Source organism: Triturus cristatus, chromosome 3_2, assembly GCF_964204655.1.
Source record: "Triturus cristatus chromosome 3_2, aTriCri1.1, whole genome shotgun sequence".
In the NCBI taxonomy this organism is placed as follows: Eukaryota; Metazoa; Chordata; class Amphibia; order Caudata; family Salamandridae; genus Triturus; species Triturus cristatus.
In genome coordinates this window covers 262429706-262446222 of record NC_140584.1, presented here as the reverse complement: position 1 = coordinate 262446222, position 16517 = coordinate 262429706, and the positions used below count along the sequence as shown (strand labels likewise).

The window sequence follows — 16517 nt, the reverse complement described above, 5'->3', positions numbered from 1 at the left end:
CGTAATCGCTTCAACTTTTCTTAAAATGTAATCTGGAGTGAATTTGCAACTTGTATATATGTAACTCTAACAGGTAGTGTCTGTAGTAGACATCTGTACTTAGTACCCTTCTGTGTGCAGTCTCTGGCCAGGTTTATCCAAACCTTTGCCTGCACTTTTATAACTAACTGGAAGACCCACAGCTTGTGTTGAGACTCAAGGGGCTAAATTCAAGGTTTCCTTCTTTGAGGTAGACAGGTGAATGTACAAGAACTATTTCAAGTTCAACCCCAATACGACTGATGTCCTTGTCTTTGGCTTTCAAATTGTTTGATTTTGTAGCTTCTTATGGTCTATGGGAAACCCAACTTTCTGCATTGAACCTAATGGCTTTCGTACACTCCAACTTAATATGCCTACTTAAGATAGACGCTGGAACCATCCTATGATAGGTACACGTCAGGCACAAAATCCTATATACAGCCTTCCAATGGACTGTAACAGCAGTTGTGGTCCTTATGACATCCAGGCTACACTTCCCCAATGGGCTGTATCTGGGTAGCCCTCAATATGCCCTAAAACACTTGGGATGGGCCAGTGCGCAAAAACAACACTGGGGCTTATTTATAAGCCCCTTGCGCCGCCGGTGTGTCACATTTTGTGACACTCCGGTGGCGCAGGAGCCTGGTCCATTTTACCAGGCAGCACTAAGCAGCCTTTTGTGGCTTAAAGCTACCTTGTAAACATTGTTTCCTTTAACACAGTTTTCTGCATTAAAGGGGCCTGAAATGAGTGTTGCTGGGGGCATTCCCAGCAACATCCCATGGCTTTTTGACACTGCACCAGATTTACGAGAAATTGTAACTCTGAGGAAATGCCAAAAACGTACTACTCCACAGGGGAGGCGTAAGGGAGACACAACAAGGAGAAATATCTTTATTTCTCCTCGTTTTTTCTTCTTCTGTGTGTGCTGCATTCTGTAACGCATATAGAAAGAGAAAACACATCCTGTGATTGTTTTTGTGCAGGAAGGTTTACCATGTTTCGCTGCAGAAAAGGCAGGTTCTACATATCTACTAGTACTTCAGACATAGCTAGATAATAGCCAATTACCAAAAGGGTTCTACATATATGCAAGGAACAGTAACACATGTCTATACAAGCAGCAGAAAATTATTTCAGCTGCTATCTGATCCCTTAATGAGGGACATGGAATGAGAAACATCTCCATACTGTACCTTTATCACACCGAAGAAGAGGCAGACGCTAATCAGCAAAAGCATGATGATCAGGAGGAAGCTGGAGGCAACATCCGCTGAAATAAAAAAAAACAATCCCATGACGTAAAAACCAAGGCAATCATGTCACAACTCCAAACAGTCTGGTTTTGTGAACGCACAAACGTTTCTTTTTGTGTAGGTCCTATGCCATGCCTATTAAAATGGAATCAACCATCCGCCCTTGCTAGCTTTCCTGCATTTCACGCTTGCCTCACGTCTGAATGGTAAACTGTGTAGAACCAACCTGACTCTGTTACATTTCTGGCACTCATCATGTGACAGCAAATCATCCCTAACACAGACATGTAAATACTAAGCTAACTCTTTAAACCCATCTCAGATCTGTGTGAGGTCAGCACACCCCAGCACAGCCTCCACGTGGATATATTGACCCGCAGAATATTGTGGTGCAAGAACATCAAGGACAGAATATCGAAAGCTAAGTGTATATTTACTATAGATATAGATGTAAAAATATAAGTATGGATTTACGATTCCTAACTCTACATCTACCTATCTTGGCGATATATGTAATGTGTAGGTACATATACCTGGAGTTATATATAGAAAATCTAGACTTACTTATATGTCACTATGTCTTTTCAATATTTTGTCCCTGATATAGTGTCCCTTCGATAATCTAGGGTCGACATTCAGGGTGCACACCTCCAATGTACTCTGGTCACACTCCTTCTCATTACTTCCTATTGAGACTGTCGATAACCCGTACCCCAGCTGCGCCACCTACGTCCTTGTCCACAACACTGCAGCAAGGCTGAAAACTCGGACTAGGGGTCAGATGTACGACCCTATTTCGCATGCGGAAACGGGTTTGCGACCCGTTTGCGTATGCAAAATCTAATAGAGCCATGTACAATCCCTATTTAGTGAGTCACAATTTTTTTATTTACGACTCGCTAAATAGGAATTGTGAGTTGCTATTAGGAAGGGGTGTTCCAGGGGCTTCCCATCCTAATAGCAAGTCAGAGGTCTATGTAAGAATGTTTTGCGCCCGCAATTTACTGCCCTCTTCAAGAGGGTGGTAAAGCACTCACAAATGAGAAGGGGTCCCCAAGGGACCCCTTCCCCTTCGTGAATGCAGGGAAATATTTTTTTAGGGGCAGGCAGAGTTCCCAGGGACCACTACCTGACCTTAAAAAATGAAACAAAATCGTTTAATTTTTCTGTTTTTTAAATGCATCCTGTTTTCCTTTAAGGAAAATTGGCTGCATTTTTTAAAAAAACTGCTTTATTTAAAAGCAGTCCCAGACATGGAGGTCTGCTGAGCCCAGCAGGCCACCATACCTGGGAGGGCCAGCCATTCCCAATGGGGTCACAAATTGCGAGTGCCTCATGAATATTGATGAGGCATGCAATTTGCGACCCCATTGGGAATCGCAAACAGTGTCTCTGATACTGTTGTACAAGGCATTTTAAGACTCGCAAATTGCGACTCACAATTGAGCGCAAATTGCAAGTCGCTTAATGCCATGGTCGTAGATCAGGCCGTAGATGCTTGGGCTTATGGAACTTTAACTTCCCGACACCAAGTCCCTTCCAAGACACAATGCACCATCCGCAGGTGCAACCACGTGGATAAAAAACAGCATTAAAACTCTGGACACATTCTGCTCTCAGCCATCAGGCTCTAACTCCAGATAACAGATATAGAGGTGCAAAAGAAAGTAGCAGCTTTGTGGTCCATATCTCCTCCAGAAAATAGCTCAAAACGTACCCGTTATAAATCCTTGGCATAGGAGGAAGTATCTGGAAATTCCTGGAGGGTGATTTGGTGTTGGCACTTAGCAGTATAAGTATATTCATGCATCTTGTTCTTAAGTCCCATCTCTGCTTCCAAAGCATCAATCCACTTCCAATTTCTAACAGAGACTCTTATATTATGCAGATAAACATAAGTGAAATGAAAGGCTTGAACAAGAGCTTTGGCCTGATGAGGGATCTGACATGACTACAAGGCAGTTAGGTGACGGTGTTTAGCCAAAATATCGAGTTTTAAATTTCGACCTACAATAATATCGTGTTTTTAATATCGTAGGTACAGAATATCGAAGTCAAGAATATCGATGGACAGAATATCGATCCCAAGGTAAGTAATATCGAAGTTAATAATATCGAAGTACTTAATATCGATGTAGGTAATATCGTAAGTAAAAATTTCGATGTCAATAATATCGATATTTATTTAGTGTAATGTCATTTAATATGTATTTTATTTGTATGTTAAAGATTATTGTAATGTATTTTAATACATTTAAAAATAAATGTTTAGAGATTTATAATTATTTTACATTTAATTTAGCGTTTTAGTATCAGAGCGGATTGTGGGTTTATAGGGGAATAGGGTGGGAAGTAATTTAATTATAATTAATGAATTAATATGTATTGTTTAATTGGTATTTATGATTAATTAATTGGTAATTAATTAATAATTGGTAATTAATTGATTAATTAATTAATTAATTATTAATTGTAAAATTATTTTATTAATTGGTTAATTATATACATTATAATTACTTTATTATTAATATTTATTTATTGTTATTGTTAATTAATTAATTGTTAATTAGTAATTAATTGGTGATTTAAGTTTATTAAGTGATTAATTGATAATTAAATTAATTATGTGAATTTTTATGTGTAGTGGGTTGTGGGTTTATAGGGGAATAGGGTGGGAAGTAATGTAATTATAATTAATGAATTAATATGTATTGTTTAATTGGTATTTATGATTAATTAATTGGTAATCAATTAATAATTGGTAATTAATTTGATTAATAGATTAAATAATTTTTAATTAATTATTAATTGTAAAAATAATTTATTATTTGGTTAATTATATAAATTATAATTAGTTTATTAATAATATTTATTTATTGTTATAGTTAATTAATTAATTGTTAATTAGTAATTAATTGGTGATTTAATTTTATTAAGTGATTAATTGATAATTAAAATTAATTATGTGAATTTTTATGTGTAGTGGGTTGTGGGTTTATAGGGGAATAGGGTTGGATGTAATTAAAATAAAATAAATAATGATATATTTTATTTATTTGTAATTATTATTAATTAATTGTTATTAGTTAGTTAAATATAGTAAATATAAATAATTGATTATTGTATTTTATGTGTTGTTATTGCTAATTAATGTATTGTTAATTAATAATTAATAGGTGAATATTTGTAATTTCGTAGTTAATATGTATTAATTAGTGAATTAATAACTATATTAATTATAAAGAATGTATTATTAATTGTAAATAAGAGATAAATTGATATTTAAATCTATTGTGTATTTTGTATGTGTAGTGTGTTGTGTGTTAAAGGGGGAATAGTGTGGGATGTAATTTAAATTTATTTATTTAAATATTTATTTTACATAATTGGTATTTAATAATAATTATTTTTTTAAAACATTGTTAACATGCAATTTTTTTATAACAAATTATTGAATTGGTTATAATGTTCATAGAATCACTATGCTATCTAGTGCTTTCCCAACTGTTTTACTATCTGGAGTGGGAATAGTAATTTTTACCCCTACGCTATCCAGCGCTTTCCCTACTGTTGCACTCTCTGGAGTTGGAATAGTAATTTTTACCCCTACGCTATCCAGCGCTTTCCCTACTGTTGCACTCTTTGGAGTTGGAATAGTAATTTTTACCCCTACGCTATCCAACCTTTTCTCTACTGTTGCACTGTCTGGAGTGGGAATAGTGAATTTTACCCTTACGCTATCCAACACTTTCCCTACTATTGCACTCTCTGGAGTTGGAATAGTAATTTTTACCCTTACGCTATCCAACACTTTCCCTACTATTGCATTCTCTGGAGTGGGAATAGTCAATTTTACCCTTACGCTATCCAACACTTTCCCTACTATTGCACTCTCTGGAGTTGGAATAGTAATTTTTACCCCTACGCTATCCAACGTTTTCCCTACTGTTGCACTCTTTGGAGTTGGAATAGTTATTTTTACCACTACGCTATCCAACGTTTTCTATACTGTTGCACTCTCTGGAGTGGGAATAGTAAATTTTACCCTTACGCTATCCAACACTTTCCCTACTATTGCACTCTCTGGAGTGGGAATAGTAGATTTTACCCTTACGCTATCAAACACTTTCCCTACTATTGCACTCTCTGGAGTTGGAATAGTAATTTTTACCCCTACGCTATCCAACGTTTTCCCTACTGTTGCACTCTTTGGAGTTGGAATAGTTATTTGTACCCCTACGCTATCCAACGTTTTCCCTACTGTTGCTCTGTGTGGAGTGGGAATAGTAATTTTTACCCTTACGCTATCCAACACTTTCCCTACTATTGCACTCTCTGGAGTGGGAATAATAATTTTTACCATTACGCTATCCAACACTTTCCCTACTATTGCACTCTCTGGAGTTGGAATAGTAATTTTTACCCCTACGCTATCCAACGCTTTCCCTACTGTTGCACTCTTTGGAGTTGGAATAGTAATTTTTACCCCTACGCTATCCAATGTTTTCCCTACTGTTGCACTCTCGGGAGTTGGAATAGTTATTTTTACCCCTACGCTATCCAACATTTTCCTTACTGTTGTTTTTGTTGAAGTTGGACTAGTAGTTTTATTGTGTCTGATATTAAATATGTTTTGTAATATTTTAGCTATTGTAATATATAATTAATAATAAAAATTATTCAAATTAAAATTATTGATTATTATTTGCTATATGTAATTATTTAATATTTATTAATGTTATTGTTTTATGTGTATAGATGTATTGGTAATTTAAATAAATATTTAATAATTTATATGTTACAGAAATTATTATTAAAAGTAATTATTAAGTAAGTGTATATATTATATATTATATATATATGTTTCATTAAAGTTTCATTTAATTATATATATTTATTATACATTTTACATATTATACAATATATTTAATTATGTTTCTTTGATTTATAAGTATTATTTGGTTTATTTTACATATATTTTTAAACTAAAAAAAACCCGATATTTTTGAATTACAATATTTTTGACATCGATATTAAATTATCGATATTTTTGTACTTACCATGTTGTAGATAGGATGTCGATATTCTTGACCACGATATTTTTGTTGCGATATTTTTGTAGGTCGAATTTTTGTCTTTCGAAATTATGTCATACAATCGTTAGGTGACATCCTGAAATGACAGTCAGATTGTGGCAGAGTCAACAGCAATCACCTGCGTTCTTAATATTGATAACATTTCATATGTGGTTGGGCCCTCCACCATGCAGTGCCAAGAGACTAAAGACGAGGAAGAGTCAAAATAAGGCACAACACTGCGGCCATTTGGTGAATTCAATAGAAACAATTTTGTTTAAAACGCATTAAAAATAAGCATCCCCCTTGTATTTAATTTGTTATGGTGTTCCATCCTTTATAAAAACATTTTTCTTAAGTTCGTATGAGCCTTTTGTGTGATCACTACATAAAAGACATAACCATCTTGTCCTTCTTCTTCTCACCAGTCCTAAGCTATGAGAGGACCTCCTCCTGAAGACAGCCACCTTGGAGCCGTAGCCAAAATGAGGGGTATTTAGACAAAATATCGGGTTAGAAATGCCGACTTACACAAATATCGAGTTGTAAATATCGTGATACAGAAATATTGACAGCAAGAATATCGTGGTCAAGAATATCGATTTTAAGGTAAGAAATATTGTTTTTTAAAATAAAGAAGTCATTAATATCGTTTGCAAAATTAGTTGTTTAAAATATCGATTTTACAATTATTGTTATGTATTTTAGTATATATTTTAAATGTGAGTGATGTATTTTTTTTGTATAAGTATTGTTTATGTTTTTTAATATATGTGGTACATTTTTAGTAGTTATCAATTTCATTTTAATTAAATATTGCATTTTTTTGACCCGTAGCGGGTTGTGGGTCTATAGGGGAATAGGGTGGGAAGTAATTTAATTATAATAAATTAATGATTACTTTTTATTTAATATTTATTTAGTTGAGATTTTATAGTGTTAATTGTGGAAAGTAATTAATTATTAATTGATTGTTAATTAATATTAATTAATTAATTCGTAATTAATTATGGTAATTGTGTAATTTCTTTTGGTGCAGGTTGTGGGGTTTACAGGGGTTAATGGTAGTGTTGGACTTGGCCCTTCTGGCAATTTCACCCCTAGAACTTTTTGCAGTATCCTAGCCTTTTTCCTGTGTTGTACTAGTGGTTTTAGGCCTCTAGGCGCTTTCACACTGTGTCCCAGTGGAAAGCGCGTGCGCTCTGTGTGGTTGAATGAGACTGACCTGCCCTCCCATAGGAATGCATGGTGGATCTGAGTGACCGTGCTAGTTCCTGATGCGTGGGGAGTGCAGGGTCGAGTTTGATATGTGCAAACTCGTGAGAGTGAATGCTGCGCAATGATGTGTGTGGCGTTACTGTAGCTAGTATAGAAGCGCCACTTCTAGACACTGGCATAAATGTGCAGTGACTGTCTGGCGTGTGATTGGCTGGTGTGCCTGGCTCCAGGAGTCAGGGTGGGTCTGCCCCAGTGGTGGGTGGAGAGCTCTGCAGGTTGATGAGTGGGAGGAGTACACCTAGGACCTGAATAGGGCTGGGCTTTCCCCACACAATGGTGGCTCCGCCCCCTGTGGTACGACTGATGACCCTGGCCTGTTCTGTGAATAGGGAGAGGAGCTGAGCAAAACAAAGTGCTCAGGAACCAGTTGCATCTGGTTCGCCCCTCCCCTGCACCTTTGCAGACAAAGGATTTGGTGTATAAAAGAGGGGCTGTGACCCCATGAAAATGTTCTTGTTCTGACTTGAATCTACCAGGGGCATGCTGCTGCTGGGGCCCAGGGGAAGGCTTGCCTCCCTGGGCCCTGCCCAGCCCCTGGATGCCTGATGGACTTCAAGGACTTTATTTCTAGCGCCTGGTGAGCGCTTTATTGCTTCTTCTTGCGTGGATCCTAACAGGAGGGGGATTGCTGCTGGTGGGGCCCAGGAGGGACCGCCATGGGGGCTGCCTCCCTGCTGGAGGGCCCTGTGTGCTGGCCCCTGGGCCCTACATTGCCCCCGGGATGCTTCCAAGACTTTGTCCAGCCTCCTTGCGCCCTGTGAGCGCCTGCTTTATTTTGGAAGGCACCTGGCTCGTGTCTACTAAGGAGAGCTCTGTGCTTCTCTACCTGGTGTGTTACCGAGGAGCACGGGCGATGCAGCGCGGCGCTGCCCGTCCCTTTAGAGGGAATCCCCCACCGGAGGGATTTCCCGTGTTGGCTGCCGAGCGGGAGCCCACCCCGCTCAGTGATCGTGCTTTCACGGGTGCCCACTCTGCTTATTTGGTCTTTAATGGCGGGTGCCCACCCCGCATGTTGCCTGGTTCGTCTTAATTTAAATTAATGCGGGAGCCCACCCCGCGTTTCACCGCCGCGGCCCGCCTGGTTGTGGGCGGGGCCGCGGGACGGAATAGGAAGTGCGGCCATTTTTGGGGGAAGCTGCAGCCCCGGAGCTTACGGCAGGAGGGAGGACGGGAGCCCACCCTGCCTCCCGGAGACAGGGAAAGAGGTAAATGCCCCCGGAGCCTTGCGGGCTCCACAACCAAGTCCCGGGTCCCGGGAGGGGGCCCGGGTGAAGTGCGAGAGCAGCGCGAGGCTCCCATCTGCGAGGGAAGCCCCGCGCCGCATGCGAAGTGCTGCCGCCCGCTGTCACCTCCAGAAGAGGAGTCCCCTGCGCCGGAGCCTGGTGAGTAAGGGCTGGGCAGGAGACAGGGCTGCACATCCCTCACGCTCCACCAAGGGAGCAGGTTTGGTGTTCGGTGTGAGTCACAGAGTAAGAGCGGCCCCGTGTGTACAGTGGGCCGCTCCAACGTTGGGCATTAGTATTCTAAGAGCCCCGTGTGGCTCCAACGCTGTGGGGGCATGTTTAGTTTAAGAGCCCCTTGTGGCTCCTACGCTTTGGGGGGCACATTTGCTTCAAGAGCCCCGAGTGGCTCCCACAGTGGGCATGATCTGTTTCAGAGCTCCAGCGCGCTCCCTTGTGCTTTGGGGCAAGCACTTTTTCTGTATTGGCGCACCTTTATTTCAGGAGCCCGTGCGCTCCATGGGGACATGTTATTTTCTGAGCCAAATGGCTCCAGCGTTTTGGCATATTGTTTCAGGGGCCATTGAGAGCCCATGCCTCCTATTTGCTTTCCAGCTGCTCAGCACTTAGTGCCAGCTGCAGCGTTTAGGCCCTGTTCTTGTCCCCAGCTGCCCAGCAAGTAGTGGACAGCTGCTACGTTTAGGTGTCTGGTGCGACCTGGACCCTAATGTGTTTGAGGTGTTATTGTGATTCATGCTAATGTGATTGGGTGTTAGGAAATGTACTGTGTATAGCATGTTTTGCGCACCCTGTGTTTTATACCTCTAAATGTGGTCCTTTCTGCCTAGGAGGTTGTTTTACCTGTTTGGGGTGATGTTAGGGAGATTGTACTTCCCTGTGCGATGTACGCCCCTAGAGTAGTTATACTTAGGAGGTAAGGTCTAATGCGTTAGACTTGCGAGAAATTGCATAATGTGTTTATGCCCCTGTGATGGATGCAGGATAGGTTTTATACCAGATGCTAGTGTGATGACGCTGAGGTCATTATTGCTCCAGTAGTTACTGGTTGTGCTCTACCGTGCTAATTTGTGTTACAGTTAGTATATGTTCTACATGTACAATTGGTGATTTGTGCTGATTCTGACAGTGGTCCATGTGGCCCTGTCCCGTGTAAATAGTCCCTTGTAAAATTCTGCCCAGTGCCAGTTGGCACAGTGTAAATTGTGTGAATATTATCTAATGTGCTTTGGTATAATACAAAGGCTATTTTTATATATAACCTTGTGTGGAGTTTCTTTTGTGGTGGGCCTTGGGTGTTGTGGCTGGGTGCGCGCGCAAACGCTTTACACATTGCCTCCGGGATAAGCCTGACTGCTCGTGCCAAGCTACCAAGGGGGTGAGCAGGGGTTATCTTTGGCGTGTAACTCCCCAGCCCTGACTAGAGTGGTGGTTTCTGCCTGGCTTTGGCGCAAGCCCTAGCCAACCAGAAATCACATTTCTAACATTAGTGATCAGCGGTGGGATTAGGACTTGCGTTTGCGCAGTACCACAGCGACAGCTGGCTGCACCACAAAACTCTGCATTTAGATAATCACATGGAAAGGGATTATTGTTCTAAGTTTGTTTTTAAGTGTCATTTATGTGGAAATGTGTTTCTGGATTCACCAGTAAGGGTGGGATCCAGTGGTGGCAGCAGATGTGTGTCCAGTGCATGTATTCCCATTCCCAGTTCCCGGGGTAATGGTAACTGTGTCACGTGGTGGTCAGGTTGAGAAATCAGGGGCGGTAGAAACTGTCTTACCAGTCTTGGGAGGGGTGGGGATGAATGTGTAATGCGCTGGATGAATGTGAACGTCCCATTCCCAGTTCCCGGAGTAATAGTACCTGTGTCACGTGGTGGTCAGGTTGAGAAATCAGGGGCGGTAGAAACTGTCTTACTAGTCTGGGAGGTGTGTGTGTGGATGATTGGTGTGAGTTCTCTGAAATAAGGAGCTTGCTGAATACTTTGGTGTGAGTTCTCTGAAATAAGGAGCTTGCTGGTTGATTGGGTGTGAGTTCTCTGGGATAGGGAGCTTGCATTGGGGAGTGATTCCAAAAGGAGTGGCTGAGGTGTCTTCCAGCCCAGCGTGGTGGAAGAGGTTCAGAGTAGCCCAGCTAGGTCTCGGTGTAGGGGCTCACGTCCTGTCTCTGCGGAGAAGGAGTGGGTGGGACTGCGTGTCTCCAGGTGCCCGAAACCCAGTCTCAGGGCCTGGATGGTTTCTTTAGGGAACATCAGGTCGGGGGCCTAGGCTGTACTAATAGGTCATTTGAGGAGGATCTCCCAGTGTCTAGAGGACGTGGAGTGTCTGTAATCAGAGCTCCAGTAGTCCTGGTGTCTGGCGGTACCGCTCCAGTTGGGAGGGTGTGGAAGTCCAGAGGGAGGGGTGAGAGGGGGAGGGATTCCCCAGTGGGAACCAGTAGGTCAGGGACCAGCCGGGAGGGCTGAGTCGCCACTGAGTGACCGTGGTGTCACCACTTCTGTCCTGGGGGGTCTGCACGCACTGTCAGATGGACAGGAGGTCGTGAGATCAGCGCCAGGCAGACTGTCACACGACCCATTAGTTATGTGTCACCCTCGTTAAGTCCTGGTTCGCCAGGCATCTGACCAAAGGGTACGTCCCTCGGTTGGGGAGCCAGTAGTCGGTGTTTCCGGATCTGGACGTAAGGGCAGCTGTAGTCCTGAGGGCAGGGGAGGCTCATCTTGGGTGAAGAGATCCTCCTCTACAGTGGAAGGGGGTGCAGAGGGAGGGAGTCCTCGCCTCTGACCCCTTGGATCCCAGGTGGTAGACCAGTTGGTGGAGAGAGGTCCTGAACTGGTGGGAGAGTTGTGTTCTGGTGGGTGCTTCCCTGGGAGGGAGCGGAACCCCAGAAGTAGAGGTAGGGTGGGGCATTCTTGCCCGTGACCTCTGGTCAGCCTGAGGGTGTGGACCCTAGGTTGAAGGATCAGTGGTAGTTGGGAACTACACTGAGAGGGAGAGTGGAGAATGGCTTGTATGCCAGGGGTTACTTCCCCCCACTCTGGGTTTGGCAAGGACCAGTGGTATCTGGGTGGCCTAGGGCCTGGTCCTGGCCGTGGACAACCAGGTAGTACCAGTGGGTTAGCCTAGTTGGGCCTGAGTTTTTTTTCGGTTGTTTTTTTTTTTTCTCAGATGGAACCACGTTGATTCAGAATGGCGTAGAACCGGAGAGTGTCCCTGCAGTGCGGGCCTGCGTCCGAGTTCTATCGCCCCAAGCAGGGAAGACCATCACAGTGGTGATTGGTCTGCCCTGCGTTTTGGCTGGAAGGGGGTTGTGTTGGACTTGGCCCTTCTGGCAAGTTCACCCCTAGAACTTTTTGCAGTATCCTAGCCTTTTTTCCTGTGTTGTACTTGTGGTTTTAGGCCTCTAGGCGCTTTCACACTGTGTCCCAGTGGAAAGCGCGTGCGCTCTTTGTGGTTGAATGAGACTGACCTGCCCTCCCATAGGAATGCATGGGGGATCTGAGTGACCGTGCTAGTTCCTGATGCGTGGGGAGTGCAGGGTCGAGTTTGATATGTGCAAACTCGTGAGAGTGAATGCTGCGCAATGATGTGTGCGGCGTTACTGTAGCTAGTATAGAAGCGCCACTTCTAGACACTGGCATAAATGTGCAGTGACTGTCTGGCGTGTGATTGGCTGGTGTGCCTGGCTCCAGGAGTCAGGGTGGGTCTGCCCCAGTGGTGGGTGGAGAGCTCTGCAGGTTGATGAGTGGGAGGAGTACACCTAGGACCTGAATAGGGCTGGGCTTTCCCCCCACAATGCTGGCTCCGCCCCCTGTGATGCGACTGATGACCCTGGCCTGTTCTGTGAATAGGGAGAGGGGCTGAGCAAAACAAAGTGCTCAGGAACCGGTTGCATCTGGTTCGCCCCTCCCCTGCACCTTTGCAGACAAAGGATTTGGTGTATAAAAGAGGGGCTGTGACTCCATGAAAATGTTCTTGTTCTGACTTGAATCTACCAGGGGCGTGCTGCTGCTGGGGCCCAGGGGAAGGCTTGCCTCCCTGGGCCCTGCCCAGCCCCTGGATGCCTGATGGACTTCAAGGACTTTATTTCTAGCGCCTGGTGAGCGCTTTATTGCTTCTTCTTACGTGGATCCTAACAGGAGGGGGATTGCTGCTGGTGGGGCCCAGGAGGGACCGCCATGGGGGCTGCCTCCCTGCTGGAGGGCCCTGTGTGCTGGCCCCTGGGCCCTACATTGCCCCCGGGATGCTTCCAAGACTTTGTCCAGCCTCCTTGCGCCCTGTGAGCGCCTGCTTTATTTTGGAAGGCACCTGGCTCGTGCCTACTAAGGAGAGCTCTGTGCTTCTCTACCTGGTGTGTTACCGAGGAGCACGGGCGATGCAGCGCGGCGCTGCTCGTCCCTTTAGAGGGAATCCCCCACCGGAGGGATTCCCCGTGTTGGCTGCCGAGCGGGAGCCCACCCCGCTCAGTGATCGTGCTTTCACGGGTGCCCACTCTGCTTATTTGGTCTTTAATGGCGGGTGCCCACCCCGCATGTTGCCTGGTTCGTCTTAATTTAAATTAATGCGGGAGCCCACCCCGCGTTTCACCGCCGCGGCCCGCCTGGTTGTGGGCGGGGCCGCGGGACGGAATAGGAAGTGCGGCCATTTTTGGGGGAAGCTGCAGCCCCGGAGCTTACGGCAGGAGGGAGGACGGGAGCCCACCCTGCCTCCTTGCGCCCTGTGAGCGCCTGCTTTATTTTGGAAGGCACCTGGCTCGTGTCTACTAAGGAGAGCTCTGTGCTTCTCCATCTGGTGTGTTATCGAGGAGCGCGGGCGATGCAGCGTGGCGCTGCCCGTCCCTTTAGAGGGAATCCCCCACTGGAGGGATTCTCCGTGTTGGCTGCCGAGCGGGAGCCCACCCCGCTCAGTGATCGTGCTTTCGCGGGTGCCCACTCCGCTTATTTGGTCTTTAATGGCAGGTGCCCACCCCGCATGTTGCCTGGTTCGTCTTAATTTAAATTAATGCAGGAGCCCACCCCGCATTTCACCGCCGCGGCCCGAGCCGCATTCAAAAATTGCCGCTGAGTCCGCGGCCCGCCTGGTTGTGGGCGGGGCCGCGGGACGGAAGCGGAAGTGCGGCCATTTTCGGGGGAAGCTGCAGCCCCGGAGCTTACGGCAGGAGGGAGGACGGGAGCCCACCCCGCCTCCCGGAGACAGGGGAAGAGTTAAATGCCCCCGGAGCCGTGCGGGCTCCACAACCAAGTCCCGGGTCCCAGGAGGGGGCCCGGGTGAAGTGCGAGAGCAGCGCGAGGCTCCCATCTGCGAGGGAAGCCCCGCGCCGCATGCGAAGTGCTGCCGCCCGCTGTCACCTCCAGAAGAGGAGTCCCCTGCGCTGGAGCCCGGTGAGTAAGGGCTGGGCAGGGGACAGGGCTGCACATCCCTCACGCTCCACCGAGGGAGCAGGTTTGGTGTTCGGTGCGAGGCACCGAGTCAGAGCAGCTCCGTGTGTACAGTGGGCCGCTCCAACGTTGGGCATTAGTATTCTAAGAGCCCCGTGTGGCTCCAACGTTGTGCTCTACCGTGCTAATTTGTGTTACATTTAGTATATGTTCTACATGTACAATTGGTGATTTGTGCTGATTCTGACAGTGGGCCATGTGGCCCTGTCCCGTGTAAATAGTCCCTTGTAAAATTCTGCCCAGTGCCAGTTGGCACAGTGTAAATTGTGTGAATATTATCTAATGTGTTTTGGTATAATACAAAGGCTATTTTTATATATAACCTTGTGTGGAGTTTCTTTTGTGGTGGGCCTTGGGTGTTGTGGCTGGGTGCGCGCGCAAACGCTTTACACATTGCCTCCGGGATAAGCCTGACTGCTCGTGCCAAGCTACCAAGGGGGTGCGCAGGGGTTATCTTTGGCGTGTAACTCCCCAGCCCCGACTAGAGTGGTGGTTTCTGCCTGGCTTTGGCGCAAGCCCTAGCCAACCAGAAATCCCATTTCTAACAGGTAGGAAGAAAGTTTTATTTTTAATTAATAATTAGTTGTTAATTAAAATTAGTTAATTAATTGAAAATTAAATATGGAAATTGATTAATTAATTTTTTGGTTCTGGTTGTGGCGTTTATAGGGGTAAGGGGTGGAAAGTAATTTATGTTTAATTAATTAATAATTAGTTGTTAAATAATATCAATTAATTGATTGAAAATTAAATATGGATATTGTGTAATTAATTTTAGGAGTGGGTTCTGGGCTTTTATAGGGGTAAAGGGTAGGAAGTAATTTATGTTTAATTAATCAATAATTAGTTGATCATTAATGTTAATTAATTGATTAATTGATAATTAATTAGGGTCATTGTTTATTTTTGTGTGTGTGGGTCTTGGTTTTATAAGGGTAAAGGGTGTTGAATAAATTAATTTTACTTACTTTATAATTTGTTGGCTCTAATTGGCTGCCAACACTTCCTGGATTGAAGGTGCATGCTTATTAGGTCTCGCCTAGTGATGCAGCGCATGCGCTGACACTACACAAACACCACTGCCCTGCCCTAAACCCTAAAACACTACCCCAGCACGACCCCCTACACTGCAGAAACACCACTGCACTGCCCTAAACTCTAAAACACTACCACAGCACGCCCTCTACACTGCCCGAACACCACTGCACTGCCCTAAACCCTGATATACTACCACCAGCAGGACCCCCTACACTGCCCGAATACAACTGCACTGCCCTAAACCCTGAAGCACCACCCCCAGCACGACCCCCTATGCTGCCCGAACACCACTGCTCTGCCCAAAACCCTAAAACACCAGCATGACCCCCTACACTGCCGAACACCACTGCACTAAACCCTAAACCACTAGCCCCAGCACGACCCCCTACACTGCCTGAACACCACTGCACTGCCCTAAACCCTGAAACACCAGCCCCAGCACGACCCCCTACACTGCCCGAACATCACTGCACTGCCCTAAACCCTGAAGCACCAGCCCGAGCACAACACTGTACACTGCCCGAACACCACTGCACTGCCCTAAATCCTGAAACACCAGCCCCAGCACGACCCCCTACACTGCCCGAACACCACTGCACTGCCCTAGACCCTGAAACACCAACCCCTGCACGACACCCTACACTGCCCGAACACCACTGCACTGCCCTAAACCCTGAAACATCACCCCCAGCAAGACCCCCTACACTGCCCGAACACCACTGCCCTAAACCCTGAAACACCACCCCCAGCAAGACCCCCTACACTGGCCAAACACCACTGCACTGCCCTAAACCCTGAAACACCACCCTCAGCATGACCCCCTACATTGCCCAAACACCACTGTTCTGCCCAAAACCCTAAAACACCAGCCCCAGCACGACCCCCTACACTGCACTAACATCACTGCACTGCCCTAAACCCTGAAACACCAGCCCCAGCATGAACCCCTACACTGCCCGAACACCACTGAACTGCCCTAAACCCTGAAACACCACCCCCAGCATGACCCCCTACACTGCCCGAACACCACTGCACTAAACCCTAAAACATCACCCCCAGCACCACAACCTACACTGCCCGAACACCACTGCACTGCCCTAAACCCTAAAACACCACCCCCAGCACCACCCCCAACACTGCCTGAACACCTCTGCACTGCCCTAAACCCTAA

The 16517-nt window shown here is 45.5% G+C and overlaps 1 protein-coding gene across 4 annotated transcripts in view; it reads right to left on the bottom strand.

Moving 5' to 3' along the window:
* The window catches only part of LOC146857087 (lysosomal-associated transmembrane protein 5-like), a 153930-nt gene that overhangs the window by 66680 nt on the left and 70733 nt on the right, over positions 1-16517 (bottom strand). For all 4 annotated transcript variants that reach the window (XM_085647588.1, XM_085647589.1, XM_085647590.1 and 1 more), the window contains one exon: positions 1218-1294. In XM_085647588.1, the coding sequence (XP_085503714.1) occupies positions 1218-1294 (77 nt within the window). The remainder of the gene's footprint in view (positions 1-1217; positions 1295-16517) is intronic.